At 45.2% G+C, this 16,522-nt stretch overlaps 1 protein-coding gene across 1 annotated transcript in view; it reads right to left on the minus strand.

The window, feature by feature from the left end:
* Positions 1-11,218: 11,218 nt before the first annotated feature.
* Positions 11,219-16,522, minus strand: part of LOC148532595 (Fc receptor-like protein 3) — a 36,288-nt gene continuing 30,984 nt past the window's right edge. Inside the window, exons 13-15 of the mRNA XM_088467651.1 lie at positions 12,571-12,630; positions 11,936-11,961; positions 11,219-11,603 (exon numbers count right to left, since the gene is read on the minus strand). Coding sequence (XP_088323777.1) covers positions 11,481-11,603; positions 11,936-11,961; positions 12,571-12,630 — 209 coding nt within the window. The 3' untranslated portion in view covers positions 11,219-11,480. The remainder of the gene's footprint in view (positions 11,604-11,935; positions 11,962-12,570; positions 12,631-16,522) is intronic.

Here is a 16,522-nt window from a genome sequence, read left to right on the forward strand (position 1 = left end):
TTAGCGGCAGGTGTAGTCTAGAATAGGTTATTAGCGGCAGGTGTACTCTAGAATAGGTTATTAGCGGCAGGTGTAGTCTAGAATAGGTTATTAGCGGCAGGTGTAGTCTAGAATAGGTTATTAGCGGCAGGTGTACTCTAGAATAGGTTATTAGCGGCAGGTGTACTCTAGAATAGGTTATTAGCGGCAGGTGTATTCTAGAATAGGTTATTAGCGGCAGGTGTATTCTAGAATAGGTTATTAGCGGCAGGTGTAGTCTAGAATAGGTTATTAGCGGCAGGTGTAGTCTAGAATAGGTTATTAGCGGCAGGTGTAGTCTAGAATAGGTTATTAGCGGCAGGTGTACTCTAGAATAGGTTATTAGCGGCAGGTGTAGTCTAGAATAGGTTATTAGCGGCAGGTGTTGTCTAGAATAGGTTATTAGCGGCAGGTGTATTCTAGAATAGGTTATTAGCGGCAGGTGTAGTCTAGCATAGGTTATTAGCGGCAGGTGTATTCTAGAATAGGTTATTAGCGGCAGGTGTATTCTAGAATAGGTTATTAGCGGCAGGTGTTTTCTAGAATAGGTTATTAGCGGCAGGTGTATTCTAGAATAGGTTATTAGCGGCAGGTGTATTCTAGAATAGGTTATTAGCGGCAGGTGTTTTCTAGAATAGGTTATTAGCGGCAGGTGTAGTCTAGAATAGATTATTAGCGGCAGGTGTATTCTAGAATAGGTTATTAGCGGCAGGTGTATTCTAGAATAGGTTATTAGCGGCAGGTGTTTTCTAGAATAGGTTATTAGCGGCAGGTGTATTCTAGAATAGGTTATTAGCGGCAGGTGTAGTCTAGAATAGGTTATTAGCGGCAGGTGTAGTCTAGAATAGGTTATTAGCGGCAGGTGTAGTCTAGAATAGGTTATTAGCGGCAGGTGTTTTCTAGAATAGGTTATTAGCGGCAGGTGTATTCTAGAATAGGTTATTAGCGGCAGGTGTATTCTAGAATAGGTTATTAGCGGCAGGTGTATTCTAGAATAGGTTATTAGCGGCAGGTGTATTCTAGAATAGGTTATTAGCGGCAGGTGTATTCTAGAATAGGTTATTAGCGGCAGGTGTATTCTAGAATAGGCTATTAGCGGCAGGTGTTTTCTAGAATAGGTTATTAGCGGCAGGTGTTTTCTAGAGTAGGTTATTAGCGGCAGGTGTTTTCTAGAATAGGTTATTAGCGGCAGGTGTATTCTAGAATAGGCTATTAGCGGCAGGTGTTTTCTAGAATAGGCTATTAGCGGCACGTGTTTTCTAGAATAGGTTATTAGCGGCAGGTGTATTCTAGAATAGGCTATTAGCGGCAGGTGTACTCTAGAATAGGCTATTAGCGGCAGGTGTAGTCTAGAATAGGTTATTAGCGGCAGGTGTAGTCTAGAATAGGTTATTAGCGGCAGGTGTAGTCTAGAATAGGTTATTAGCGGCAGGTGTTTTCTAGAATAGATTATTAGCGGCAGGTGTATTCTAGAATAGGTTATTAGCGGCAGGTGTATTCTAGAATAGGTTATTAGCGGCAGGTGTATTCTAGAATAGGTTATTAGCGGCAGGTGTAGTCTAGAATAGGTTATTAGCGGCAGGTGTAGTCTAGAATAGGTTATTAGCGGCAGGTGTTTTCTAGAATAGATTATTAGCGGCAGGTGTATTCTAGAATAGGTTATTAGCGGCAGGTGTATTCTAGAATAGGTTATTAGCGGCAGGTGTATTCTAGAATTGGTTATTAGCGGCAGGTGTAGTCTAGAATAGGTTATTAGCGGCAGGTGTAGTCTAGAATAGGTTATTAGCGGCAGGTGTAGTCTAGAATAGGTTATTAGCGGCAGGTGTAGTCTAGAATAGGTTATTAGCGGCAGGTGTAGTCTAGAATAGGTTATTAGCGGCAGGTGTTTTCTAGAATAGGCTATTAGCGGCAGGTGTATTCTAGAATAGGTTATTAGCGGCAGGTGTAGTCTAGAATAGGTTATTAGCGGCAGGTGTAGTCTAGAATAGGTTATTAGCGGCAGGTGTAGTCTAGAATAGGTTATTAGCGGCAGGTGTAGTCTAGAATAGGTTATTAGCGGCAGGTGTAGTCTAGAATAGGTTATTAGCGGCAGGTGTAGTCTAGAATAGGTTATTAGCGGCAGGTGTACTCTAGAATAGGTTATTAGCGGCAGGTGTAGTCTAGAATAGGTTATTAGCGGCAGGTGTTTTCTAGAATAGGTTATTAGCGGCAGGTGTATTCTAGAATAGGTTATTAGCGGCAGGTGTATTCTAGAATAGGTTATTAGCGGCAGGTGTATTCTAGAATAGGTTATTAGCGGCAGGTGTATTCTAGAATAGGTTATTAGCGGCAGGTGTAGTCTAGAATAGGTTATTAGCGGCAGGTGTAGTCTAGAATAGGTTATTAGCGGCAGGTGTAGTCTAGAATAGGTTATTAGCGGCAGGTGTAGTCTAGAATAGGTTATTAGCGGCAGGTGTAGTCTAGAATAGGTTATTAGCGGCAGGTGTAGTCTAGAATAGGCTATTAGCGGCAGGTGTATTCTAGATTAGGTTATTAGCGGCAGGTGTAGTCTAGAATAGGCTATTAGCGGCAGGTGTATTCTAGAATAGGTTATTAGCGGCAGGTGTAGTCTAGAATAGGCTATTAGCGGCAGGTGTATTCTAGAATAGGTTATTAGCGGCAGGTGTAGTCTAGAATAGGTTATTAGCGGCAGGTGTATTCTAGAATAGGTTATTAGCGGCAGGTGTTTTCTAGAATAGATTATTAGTGGCAGGTGTTTTCTAGAATAGGTTATTAGCGGCAGGTGTAGTCTAGAATAGGTTATTAGCGGCAGGTGTAGTCTAGAATAGGTTATTAGCGGCAGGTGTAGTCTAGAATAGGTTATTAGCGGCAGGTGTAGTCTAGAATAGGTTATTAGCGGCAGGTGTTTTCTAGAATAGGCTATTAGCGGCAGGTGTATTCTAGAATAGGTTATTAGCGGCAGGTGTATTCTAGAATAGGCTATTAGCGGCAGGTGTATTCTAGAATAGGTTATTAGCGGCAGGTGTATTCTAGAATAGGCTATTAGCGGCAGGTGTATTCTAGAATAGGCTATTAGCGGCAGGTGTTTTCTAGAATAGGCTATTAGCGGCAGGTGTTTTCTAGAATAGATTATTAGCGGCAGGTGTATTCTAGAATAGGTTATTAGCGGCAGGTGTTTTCTAGAATAGGTTATTAGCGGCAGGTGTATTCTAGAATAGGTTATTAGCGGCAGGTGTTTTCTAGAATAGGCTATTAGCGGCAGGTGTATTCTAGAATAGGCTATTAGCGGCAGGTGTTTTCTAGAATAGGCTATTAGCGGCAGGTGTTTTCTAGAATAGGTTATTAGCGGCAGGTGTTTTCTAGAATAGATTATTAGCGGCAGGTGTATTCTAGAATAGGTTATTAGCGGCAGGTGTTTTCTAGAATAGGCTATTAGCGGCAGGTGTTTTCTAGAATAGGCTATTAGCGGCAGGTGTATTCTAGAATAGGTTATTAGCGGCAGGTGTATTCTAGAATAGGCTATTAGCGGCAGGTGTTTTCTAGAATAGGTTATTAGCGGCAGGTGTTTTCTAGAGTAGGTTATTAGCGGCAGGTGTTTTCTAGAATAGGTTATTAGCGGCAGGTGTATTCTAGAATAGGCTATTAGCGGCAGGTGTTTTCTAGAATAGGTTATTAGCGGCAGGTGTTTTCTAGAGTAGGTTATTAGCGGCAGGTGTTTTCTAGAATAGGTTATTAGCGGCAGGTGTATTCTAGAATAGGCTATTAGCGGCAGGTGTTTTCTAGAATAGGCTATTAGCGGCACGTGTTTTCTAGAATAGGTTATTAGCGGCAGGTGTATTCTAGAATAGGTTATTAGCGGCAGGTGTATTCTAGAATAGGTTATTAGCGGCAGGTGTTTTCTAGAATAGGTTATTAGCGGCAGGTGTATTCTAGAATAGGCTATTAGCTGCAGGTGTTTTCTAGAATAGGCTATTAGCGGCACGTGTTTTCTAGAATAGGCTATTAGCGGCAGGTGTATTCTAGAATAGGTTATTAGCGGCAGGTGTTTTGAAGAGTAGAATTATAGCGGCAGGTGCACAAATACAGAATTTTTAAAAACTTACTTTAGGGACATCAAAATATGCTAGTACCCATTTTCATGTACCCCAAATTTGATGGGACCACTTAAAAAAATGAAAAAAATAACCTAAGTGCTCTTCTGCATCACTTCTTCAATGTCGGGAAAAAAACACTTGCTGCGGCTATTTAAATCCCAGACTTTCAATTAAAGGCTAAAACGGGGGTACCCATAGTGATCCCCCATGTTTTTACAACTTTAGGGGGGTCTTACAATTATTTTAAGGAAAAATTCGTAACTTTACGCAAATCCAACTTCGGAGTTTCCCGTTTTCGTTAATTTTATATTGAATATGGGGATAAGCGGGCGCGCGCACAATACTTTAACGCAGGAAAAAACTCCGATATGAAACGTTAACTTCGACAGTGAAGTTAACGTTTCATATTGAATACCCCTCTCAGTGTCTTAACACTGGCCATGCTGGCTGAGGGAAAAAGGGGAGGGCCGCACTGCTGCTGTGCTGAGCGCTGTAATTCACACCCTTTGTATGTGCTTCTCCTCCTGTCTAGTCTCCCCACTCCGTCCTCTCCTCTGCCTGTGTTCTGTCTCTCTCTCCTCCCCTGGAGCTCCGCAGTCTGCAGAGAGAGCAAGCAGCCAACTTCCTGCTCAGCTAAGTATATGGGGAGGTGTGGGGGACATATTGATGCAGTCTGGGGTTGGGTGTATTAATGCTAGCTAGGGACAATGTTAATATTAATGGGATGAGGGTATATTACAGCTATCTGGGTAGTGGGGATGGGGTGTAGTAATAATGTGCCTAATTCAGAGGTGGATGGAAATTTGCAGCCACCACTGTCTCTTTATGCTAATGCCCACAAGCTGCGGAACATATACGTCAATGTGCGCACAAAGACGCACCACCGATCAAACATTGTTTTTTTCCTGTAAATGACTTCTGTTCATCTGCCGATAGCCAACCCCCTCCCCCCAGCACAGCCTCCACCGATAGCTTCCCATCCCCAACACAGGATTGTTTAATAGGGGCCCCAGTGCATTGCTTAGCCCAGGGGCCTGCACTGCTGTTAAGACAGCCCTGGCCTGACGCTGCCAGCAGCCCAGCGGGGGACCTCGCAGGGAAGGAGGACTTTGCGGGACCTCGCCGGAGGGTAAGTAAACACAAGTGGATTTTTCATTACTATCACAGTGATACTAAACGAAAAACTCAGACGATGTTTGCCTTCATTGTTAAATAGGAGCCGTTCCCTCCCTTGGTTGCTGAACCCCCCCCCCTCTCCCCGAGCCCTGCCAGGCACAGGGGGGTGAAGCCGGGGAGGTAGCCTGTCACAGCGGGTCCTTTCAATAATGTCCAGGTCCTTTCAATAATGTCACACTATTATTGAAAGGACCTGGATGTTAACGAGGAGAGTAGGTATTATTATACTGCATATATAATACCATCAGGTTACATAATTACAGTGATTGGCTTACCCAAGCAAGCTAAATAACATAACTATGCGTTTTCCCAAGTAGGCCCATCCATACAACCAATACTTGGGTGGAGGCACTGATATAACTAACGGATTTTCAATATTTAGTGGGAGGATATAAGTGGGTACACTAAACCACAAGGAAGTTAGTAACCTGGTGTCCCTTTAGTGGTAAAAGTGGGGTTAAACATGCAAGTTAGGAGCTGTGTATTTGTAAATACTATAGATGTGTGTTAGGTTATTATGTTACACTGGCCTGAGGTAAAGCTGCCTGGTAAGTGCTAGAAGACTGAAGCCCTGGGCGGGAAGAGAGGGGGGGTCTCGCAGCCAGAGCTCAGGGAGAGTACATAAGGGTGGCCGCAACACTGGCGAGTTAAGCTGGGTACTAAGCAATGTATATCATTACGCGGCTCGGAGTGATATATCGGTCGCGTAGCTCTCCAGTTTGTCGCATTTTCGGACACCATGCTTCTGGGTGCTTCGGGGGAACTATATATCGGGCGGTCATACCCCAGATCATCCAGTGTGTATGAACCGCCCGATATATCGTGCCGTCGCATCTGCCATCACTGAGTATACACATCGTCTAGTGTGTACCCAGCTTTTGACTCCAGTTCCGTCTCCAGAGGTCACTTCCTGTCTTACCTGCCCCGGCAGAAGCAGTAGAGCGGTGTTATTTTCGGCGGCCAGGTGGCAGTGAAGGAGAGCCAGTGTGGGCTTTCATAGTGCCAGAGGAGGAGCAGCTGTATCAAGTGGTAGCAGTCGTAGGGCGCAGGCCAAGCAGCGGAGCTCTAATGCTGTGGAAAGGGGACGGAGTGCGCTGACCATCGATAGCTGTGTGCTGACTGAGAGAGTCTCCCTAACAATTAATATCGGCCAGTAAGGAGAGCCGGAGTGAGAGGTACAACAGGCGCAGCTGCGGCTTATATTATGAGAGGTCTGTAAGCAGAACATTGCACCTCCACAGAGACACTCAGTTTAGCCTCAGTATAGTGAAATATTCTGCAGCACCAGCAGAACTGCTGGAAGTAATATTCAGCTTGGAGGTCTGTAAGCTGAACACTGCACCTCCGCACTCAATTCAGCACCAATATAGTGATATATTCTGCAGCTTCAGGTAAACTAACAGTAGTAGTAGTCAGGTACTTAAGTAAATGTCTGAGGGGCTAATTCAACATTGTGCGGAGAGAGCAGCGTGTGCTGGGCTTGGGAGAGAGAAAAGACAGCTGCTGCAGCAGTCCCTCTCCCCAGCCCAGCGCACTCTGCTGTGGACTGGGCTCAGGAGATGGTCTGCTGCAGCAGCTGTCTCTTCTCTCTCTCTGTGCGTTGTGGAGCAATCCCACCCCCCTTAGCCCACCAGTTCTGCCATTTGCGCCCTCCTATGAGGAGAGCGCAGCCGCACATATTATATTTGAGTTTTTTTTAAGTAGGGGGTCTGGTCACACACCCCTGGGTTGACCCATGCCCCCGCTCCACTAGGGCCAGTGGAGCTCTTGATGGCCCTGTCTGTACACCGCCCATAGTCATTTCTTAAGTGTTTTTGGGAAGGGGGGCATGGCCACTCCTCCTGGTGTTTGGTCACGCCCTCCTCCCCAGTACCGGGGCACGTCGGAGCTCTCAACAGCACTGCTCCCCACTCTTTGCCCAGCTTATGCCAGTCTTTCTCTAAAGAGAGTTTGCCAGTGGGACCACCACAATTGGCAAAATGCAGACACACTGTGTACATGGGGTTCAAAAGCTGTGCAAGCGGACTCCTACCTCTAAACCTGTGCCACTGGGTGTGCAGCTCCTGAGCACTTCTCCTCCTGGTTTCTGCTTTGTTCAACTGTCTGCATTCTGACCCTCATCTGTGTGTATACCTTCATCCATTGTTCCCCTGTCTGTTTCCCCTTTCTGTTTTCCTCCTTGGTTTTAATTTTGTATCTATCATCCACCATGTGTGCCTCTGCCGCCAAACCCCCTCACACACACACTTTGGGGGCGAGTCAGTTGTTTTATCGCATCTTATCTCCCGTCTAAAATGACAGGAGATCGGGTGCGATATTCAATTGCTTTTGGGCGACAATGCATATCGTGCATGTCTCGCCCAAATAGACAGGGTTTAACCGCGTAAACCCGTCTAAAGTCTGCTTTGGGCGTCCAAAGTGCCGACTTATCGCACATTTCTGCTCGCCTGCCCGGGGGAGGGCATGATTTAACATTCATCATCGCCTTGTGCAAACCTTTGTTTTTTAAATATTTAATTTTGCCCAATTGATACAACGCGCCATAGCTCGGCTTCATCTTAACGCGTCCAGGTGCGGGTCTGTAGCAAGCGGGAGTCAGTCTTCTGTTGTCTGCCTCCCCTCAGCCCTCCTCTGCACTCGTAGCTGTTGGAGAAGGTCCCCTCTGCTTTGGGTGACTAGCTGTCCCCTCAGTTTGTAGCTGCGGCCATGTGACCACTAACGTCATGCTGGCACCAAATTAAAACAGTTCAGCCTATTTACCACTGCCAGAGTATTAGGCTCACATCCTGTACTCCAGTGTCCATTCTGCCGGAACCTCCGGTGTACTTACCTGCATCCTGATACGGTTCGTCTAACAAATCTTCTTGTCTGCTCCTTTGTTACTGCTTCTTGGGACTTCCTGATTCCTGGCCTCCTCCTGACCTGATTCTGCTCGTCCCCTGGTACCGAATTTCCGCCTGGTTCTGACCCATTTCCGATGACCACTCTGACTCACGGTGTCCAGTTTACTGCCTGCCTTCAGTTTCTCCAGAGTCCACCAACCCAGTAAATTAGGAACTGAGTCAAAGGGCCACGACCTGCGTGTCGGGTACAGGTAAGCCCAAACCTCCTTGTAGGGGTCCCTGGTGAAGACCACCAATATTTTAGACTCCGCGCCTCTGTTCTGGGTCTATGCCAATCTTAGTCAACCAAATCCTGCACTTTTAACAGTGATCGTCGGAACTCTTCTAATTTATTAAGAATCCCTCGAGTGCAGCCCTGGTCAACCTGTTGTGAAAATTACAAGTCCCAGCATGCTTTGCCAGCTGATCAGAGGGGAGAGGGTGTTTGCTGGTAATTGTAGTTTCACAGCAGCTGGAGAGCCACAGGTTGGCCAGGCCTGCTGTAGTGATTGCTGGACAGATATATACAGCGGCATTGTGGAACATTTTGAAAAATGTTCCAGAACTTATTGTCAAAATTACAAGGCAATAATACATCCTTAGATATATACTGTATATTATTTACAGATCTACAATATATAACCGTATGAACAATATGCAATTTATAAGATCATTGTTTATCACTGTGAGGAAGTGTACACCATAATATAGCAAAAGAGATTATTAAAGCGCAAAGCCCTTCTGTGCACCTCTTCTAATGCAGGTGCTTCTAGCTTTCTACCAGATATTAGCCCAGGAAGATGGCTGCATGTACAGTGGAGTGGAAATTGCCACATCTAGGGGCATATTCATTATGATAACATTATGGGTAGTGATAATTTTAGTTTTTAATTCGCCAATTAATCATCCAGCATCTACCTTCAAAAACACTTATGAAAATCTGATGTTTCTGCAGACAGCTTTGCGGAAGTGTGATAAAGAGGATCGCCTTCCTCTCAGCATCTGCAATCTTGATTGCGGCCACTATACGCGGATAGTTGCTTCAACATCATGAGAAATCTGCGGGCCTGAGCGTGCAGCAGAGAGCTGCTTTGGTAAAAAGAAAAAACTGTGAAAAACACAAATGCTAGGCGCTGTCTAGGGCAATCTCTGTGTGTTGTGTAGACAATACTCGAAACTTGCAAAAAATTTGTATTAAACTAACATAAAAAGTATACACGCATATAATGGAAGTGCTGCCGTGTACCCTGGGTAGTCTCCCAGGAAAGATACCAAGAGAAACAAACCTAAAAACAAGTATGGCGCATAAATGCAATGTAAATTAACAAAAAAAAAAGGAAAACTAACAAATATAAATATATCAATTAATAAATAAATACTGTGTGAGCGACCTATACAAATATATAAAAAACAAGTTTAATGAACATAATATGCAATCCAAATGTAACAAGCACAAACATATAGTTATATACATAGTATTAAGAAGAAGTGGTGTAAAATGGGTATTTTAAAACACCAGAGATATGGACCAATCCCTCTTTTGCAAAAGCATTGTAAATAGTCAATGGCGGCTCCAAATATAATTACCGGGTGATGCTCAGTCCTATAGGGTGCAGTAGTAAAGATGTAGCAGGGTTGGAATAGCCTGCAGCTTGTGTAGTCCCTTTGGCTGTAAGATGCTCCCAAATAGTAAGGTTCCAGCGAGGCTTAGCTTGTAATCATCCGGTTTTAGATGGAACAGAGTCTCAGGCCCTTATTCAGAGGCGGTCGCAAGAAGCGATCGCTCTCTCTGAATAAGGGCGGGCGCTTTTTTTTTGTGCGGCCTCCTGGTCGCAAGCTAACAGCTTAGCTAGCGACCAGGGTGATAGTCGCGATGGTCAAGACCATCGTGACCATCGGGGCTTGCGACCAGACCCTAAGGTTGGGTCTGGGCACTCGCAAGCCCCAGGGAGCTTCCTGCTCTGATCGAGCAGGAAGCTCCCCACTGACATCACTGATGATGTCATTGCGGCCGCCCACAAAACGGTAGGCGTTCCTTAAGGAACGCCTCCGTTTTGGAAACCACCCCCGCCGGCCCGCCTACAAAACGGGGCGAACTGTCAATCAACATCGACAGCCGCCCCTTTTGTAGCGAGCTCCGGAGCTAGAGAGTTCCTCTCTCGCTCCGGGGCTTGCGCATGCACAGTGCGGCCGCTGCGCATGCGCAGGGCTACCCATCGACCTGGTTGCGAGCACATCGGTGCTTGCGACCGGGTCTGAATGAGATCCTCAGTCCCAAGATGGTAGGCAATAGGGGGTCCAGTAAAGTGCAAATCTCTGGTAACCGGCCTAACGGGTTTCCCTGTCACAGACCGCTTTTTCAAAGGCAGTAGAGCTGCTTTGGCTTCAGCGTGCCGTAGGCCATAAAGGGGAGGAAGAACTGAGTAGGAGCTGGGGCATAAAGGAGGCATCAACTGCTGTGTATATGGCAGCTTGTGAAGAGATTCGGGGCCTGCATGTTATTTCAGGATGGCGTACAGTTACACCTGCAAGTTCCGAAAAATATGCTGAAATATTTTCTAAGTCCCCATGGTGGGCAATATCAGGGGTGCAACGTAATTAGGAGAGAGCAGGGATATCTCCTGTCTTTAAAGCATGAAGAATGCAAATGATACTTACATTTTACATAATGGCAGGACAACTGAGTGTGATGAATGTGCACCCTAGGGTGGATTCGGGTGGAGTATGGGTGCCCCTTGCAGAGTATGGAGCAGGTGACTCTCGGCACCTAGCTTTGTGGGATGTGCTTACTGAAATGTGGTGAAATGTTGGAGAGGGCTCGTTATTAGATGGGTTCAATGCTGTGTTCCATGGGTGCACAACCATGTATGATAGTAAAGGTAGTGACGTTTGGGTCTCATGATTACACGTCCAATCTTGTAGCTTCATGTTATACTATAGTGGAGAAGAGCATTTCTATGGTAATCCCGAACAGTGTAATACAAAGGTTCACACTCACAAAAGCGAAAAATAATAAAAACAGTCCAAATGATTTATTGAAGCCATAAATAAAGATCAAATTGATACAAGGAACAACTCAAAAGTTTATCTTGATGATTTGGTTTGGTATAAGTTGGGACTTTGGTGTGAAGGTTGCAGAGTGAGTTCCATCTCCCTTCACCGCTGGATTGTGGATGAAGGCACCAGGAGTGGAACATGTGTGTATCTTGAAATGCGCTATATGGATCATTCAGATACACCAGCGCATTTTGTGTTCTGGAAAAATTCATAGAGGAGGCCCAATGTGTACTTAGCATAAAAGATAAACTCTTCAATGCTGTACGGCAGTGATGTTCTGGTAGATGTCGGTAGGGTCAGGTGTCTCCTGAGAGGGTCTTGTCTCCAGTGACGTCCCAGAATGCTTAACCGCAGTATATGTAACAGAGTATTCATCCTGGAAAAAACAAAACGATATACAGACCATGACATCTAGCGTTCACTGACTTGTTTTTAATAGGAAAGATAAGAACGTTTTGTTTGAGAAGAGCGTCTTTTAACCAAATGTTTTTTACTTTATACGCAAATAATGATGTAGGTGTTTGGAAGCTGGATGTGAGCAGTTATACAGTAATTTCAGTGAGCAGAAGTTTCTTAATACATTATGGAGACAGAATGTGATCATCATATCTGCATGTGACACTTTTGATTTAGATTAGATCTCACAAGCGGCCTAAAGTTATTGGGGACCAAATTTATCAGGTCTTCATCAGTCTCTAAAATACTCACGTTTCCTTCTGTAGGAGCTGAGGAAGCTGGAGGAAGGAAGCGGAAACATGTTTCATGAAATGTTCATGGACGGATCAGACAATTTACATACAGGACAAGGAATAAAAAGGTAACACCACCAAGTGTGCAAGGCAATTACCTGCAACTGGGCTCATCACTACCATGGAAGGCAAAGTATATCATATACTGTGTTATGTGCTGTTATATTATATCATTACCTTCTAAGTAATATGTTGTACCTTGGGTGAGATGTAAGAAGAGGCGGTAAGTGCCAAATGCACTATAACCAGCACCGTTTGACACTTACATTGAACATCGGCATGTATAAAAGTATAGACAAAATCTCTATTCTCTACGGTATCTACAAACATCTAATTATACTAATGTATGACGAAGGAAAATCATTCACATGCTACTAAAAAAATGGCGTCAGCGGGTTCCATCTGTGCACTGAGATCTTGAGACGTTTGTGAGACCTCCCACGTTGGCACATGCGCCTTTCACATGATAATAGTATAGCCATATAAGTTATATAGAACCTGTAAATATGGCATCTATATGTGAGCTCTGGTTACAGAGGAATCCATAGATTACAGTGTGTACATGATCTATAAGACACAGCATAGAGCACTGACCTTCCTGTATATGGCTTATATCAATGTAGGCATAACACACGTCTCCTCCGCTGGCTGGCACTAAGGGAGAGGAAAATACATTATCTTTATATGTTTTTTATTGTATGTTCACATACCTGTAACATGTAGTGAATGTAATGTGTAATTAATATGTAAATATTTATATATTTAATGACAACAATTATCTGGTGTAACTATCCCAGTACACCGGGCACCTTAGTTTTACATGGAAGTAACAGGCGGAATTGCGGTGCACATTGTAAGAACATCACATGTAAACATAAAGTTTCTGTACACGGTAACTACGTGTTCAGCATGTTCAATGTCAGACAACACATGTAGCCTGGTCATTCCAAGCAGAGAAATAATGGCATGTACATTCCATGTGTAGCTATATGTCACGCATGCTCATTCCAGGGCAAACGGCTCATATAACTAATACATCACTCAGGTCACTGTGTGCCTGACTTACAGGTGCTCAGTGTGTGTGACCAGGGAGGAATCTGTACTTTGTGTTCTGTGCATCTTACACTACATGTCACCTAATATCGGTCATACAGATACAGCTGGGGCAAACATATGACGATCCCCATCACTTACACCCGGAGGGCAGAGCTTTGGACTCCTAGTTACTATAATTCAAGATCTGTTTTATGCAGAATAAGATGCAGGTCCAAGGAGTGTGTGTAACTTGCACCTGCACCCCCTGACAGTCCTGCACTTATATATACCACCAGAGCCGGCCCTAACCAATACGGTGCCCTAGGCAAAATTTTGGCCGGTGCCCCCTAGCAGATAGTCCCACCACCAAGCTTAATGTTACATTCAATATGAAAATTTGCTCTCCAATGAATTCCTTAGTATTTCCTGTCAAACCCAACCAATTTGAATATAAATTAATTTAATTAACACTATTGTTCTCTCCTCACAGCATACCAAGCTCTCCCCTCACAGCACCTCTCTCCCCTCACTACAAAGCACCTATCACCCCCTGACCCAGCACCCCTCTCCAAGCACAGCACCCAGCACCCCTCATCTAGCACGCCTCTCCGAGCACAGCACCCATCTTGGCTAACTGCACGGCACTCCTCTCCCAGCACAGCACCCATTACCTCACACCAAGCACAGCACCTCTCTCCCCTCACTGCACAGCACCCCTTATCCAGCACAGCACCCCTCTCCCCTCACTGCACAGCACCCCTTATCCAGCACAGCACCCCTCTCCCCTCACTGCACAGCACCCCTTATCCAGCACAGCAGCCCCTCTCCCCTCACTACAAAACACCTATCACCCATGACCCAGCACCCCTTTCCGAGCACAGCACCTCTCACCTAACACAGCACCCATCTTGCCTAACTGCATGGCACCTCTCTCCCAGCACAGCACCCATTACCCCTCACTCAGCACAGCACTCATTACCTCACACCCAGCACAGCACCCCTCATCCAGCACAGCACCCCTCTCCCCTCACTGCACATCACCCAGCACAGCATCCTTCATCCAGCACTCCTCTCTCAGCACAGCACCCATCACCTTTCACAGCACCACCCTCCCAGTACAGCAGCCAGTATCCCTCATCCAGCACCCCTCTCCCAGCACAGCACCCATCACTCCTCATATAGCATCCCTCATCCAGCACCCCTCTACCAGCACAGCACCCAGCACTCCTCACACAGCATCCCTCATCCAGCACCCCTCTCCCAGCACCGCACCCATTGCCCCACACCCAACACACACCCCTCTCCAAGCACAACACCCCTCTCCCCTCACTGCACAGCACCCCTCTCCAAGCACAGACCCCATTACCCGTTTTCCAGCACAGCACCCCTTTCCCAGCACAACTCCTATCACCCCTCCCTCAGCACAGCATCCATCACCTGGCTGTGCACTGTATCCAGCATGGCGGGCCCGCCCAGAGCTGCACTTTGTGGGGGTGGCTGGTACTGGCAGGCTGCAGGGAGAGGAATCAGTGCAGGTGCTCTGCCTGCTGGACTCTGCAAGGGCTAATGGGAGGAGGAGCTGCTGCAGCCGGGCATGCGAGAGCAGCCCTCCTCCAGTGGCCATTTTTGTTGTTGCCCACTGACTCCCTGCTCCCGGCCTGTTTGAGCTGGCCGATGGGAGCTGAGCGCACCGATCGCGGTGGCCGCCGGTAAGGTAGCTGCAGCCCCCAGAGTAGAGGGTCTCCAAGCCCTGGGAGCCACCTTTCTTTACAAATCATCTATGTCGTACCCTTTACAATTTAGTTTCAATTAATCCAACACTTCTAGTTGAGAATCCTTTTTGATCCAAATCATACCTATTTTTTAGATTGATTATTTAATAATAAAGTAATGTTTATGTTGAGTTATTTTACTATGTATCACATTGTATATCACATTGTATAGTGGAGTCTAATAGAGAAACACATGCCGGCCTCCATTCCATAAGGGAGACCTGGCCTGAGACAAGGACCACAGAGGATAAGGATGAGCAGGATCTTAGCAGTAACATCACTACTGAACCCGTGATGCTGGGCATGCGCCCAGGCTCCCCCTGCACTGAGAGAAGATGCTGTGCACATACGCACATCATCTGTTCTCCTGCTGCACACCCGCAGCTCGGCTATGCTGTGCAGAGCAGCAGTGTGTGATCCCCGTCCACAGCTATCCATCACATTGGCATCGAAAAGCTGCATCCGATGGCTGGCAACCCTCAAATTCCCGGTATACGATGGAAAAAGTACTTCCATCGAGTCGAAAACATTGATGGTTGCTAACCATCGGCTTCCGATGTCCATCCCTTATACAGGGGCTGTGTGATGGTCCGATAATAGCCGTGTCTGTACGGAACGATGTATGGGAATCATGTACCGTTTACTGCATGAAATCGGTAGAACGACAGTCAGGACAATCGAGCATGTTTGATAATCTAATCAAACGATCGGCCAATATATCTGCCAGTGTGTACCCAGCATTAGAATACATGTGTAACTCTAACGACGGGTGCAAGCTGTGTGCACGTGCAGTGCGGCAACTGTGTACCTAGATGTGACTTTATGTTGTTCCTTTCAATCTACTTTGAATGAAGTAGCTACAGAGTATGTTGGTGTTATTAAATGTTAATAATAATAACGTTAATAAATCTTATTTCTAAAGGGACATTATGATTGTAATATTTTATTACTCCAACAGTACTATTTAACTAAATTGGCGGCAATTAGAACTTATATATGACACGGACCACACTTATTGCTTCAGGACAATTTGTACGTGGGTACAGGTGCATGCTGGCATGTAGTGCCACAAGTGTGCATAATAAATGGTATCCCCCCCCCCCCCCCTTATTAAATAATAAGGGTTGCCTCCATAATATATACATTCTTATTTCTGCCCATTATAAATTAATTAGTATTACCCCAGTAATAAAATATCTTTATTTGCCTGCCTCCCCTATTGCATCACCCATGTACAATTAATCACCTGTTCTGTTTAAATGCTGATTGAAATAAGTTACCAAATAATACACTTTTATTGGTCCCATAATAAACTAATAATTTAATGTTGCCCCCATAATAAAATAATACATGTCTTCTAAATAATATTGGCTTCTTAACAAAGTAATAAATATTAGCAGCTAAACAAAGAAATAATTATTGACCTCATAAGCACAAAATCAATGTTTTCAGTCTAATAAATATATTTTTATTTTGTTCCTGTTCTGACATCAGACCAGATTGCTCAGAGTATGTGATCCAGCCTGTCAGAGACCTGTCTAGATAATAAATGTCATATCTGGCTGTTTGCTTTACACCGGGTGCTTATCAGCTGTAAATACTAAAATTATTTTTGAATTTATAAATAGAGCAAAATATATTGTAATTACCAGTCCACTCTGGCTAAAGGTTCAATAGGGAAACGATTTAATTTAATGACCAATCTCATTGAGTTTAGCTGGGTATAGCTCAGTTTATTG

This window comes from Taudactylus pleione, unplaced genomic scaffold (assembly GCF_031769625.1).
Source record: "Taudactylus pleione unplaced genomic scaffold, aTauple2 ptg000073l, whole genome shotgun sequence".
Taxonomy (NCBI): Eukaryota; Metazoa; Chordata; class Amphibia; order Anura; family Myobatrachidae; genus Taudactylus; species Taudactylus pleione.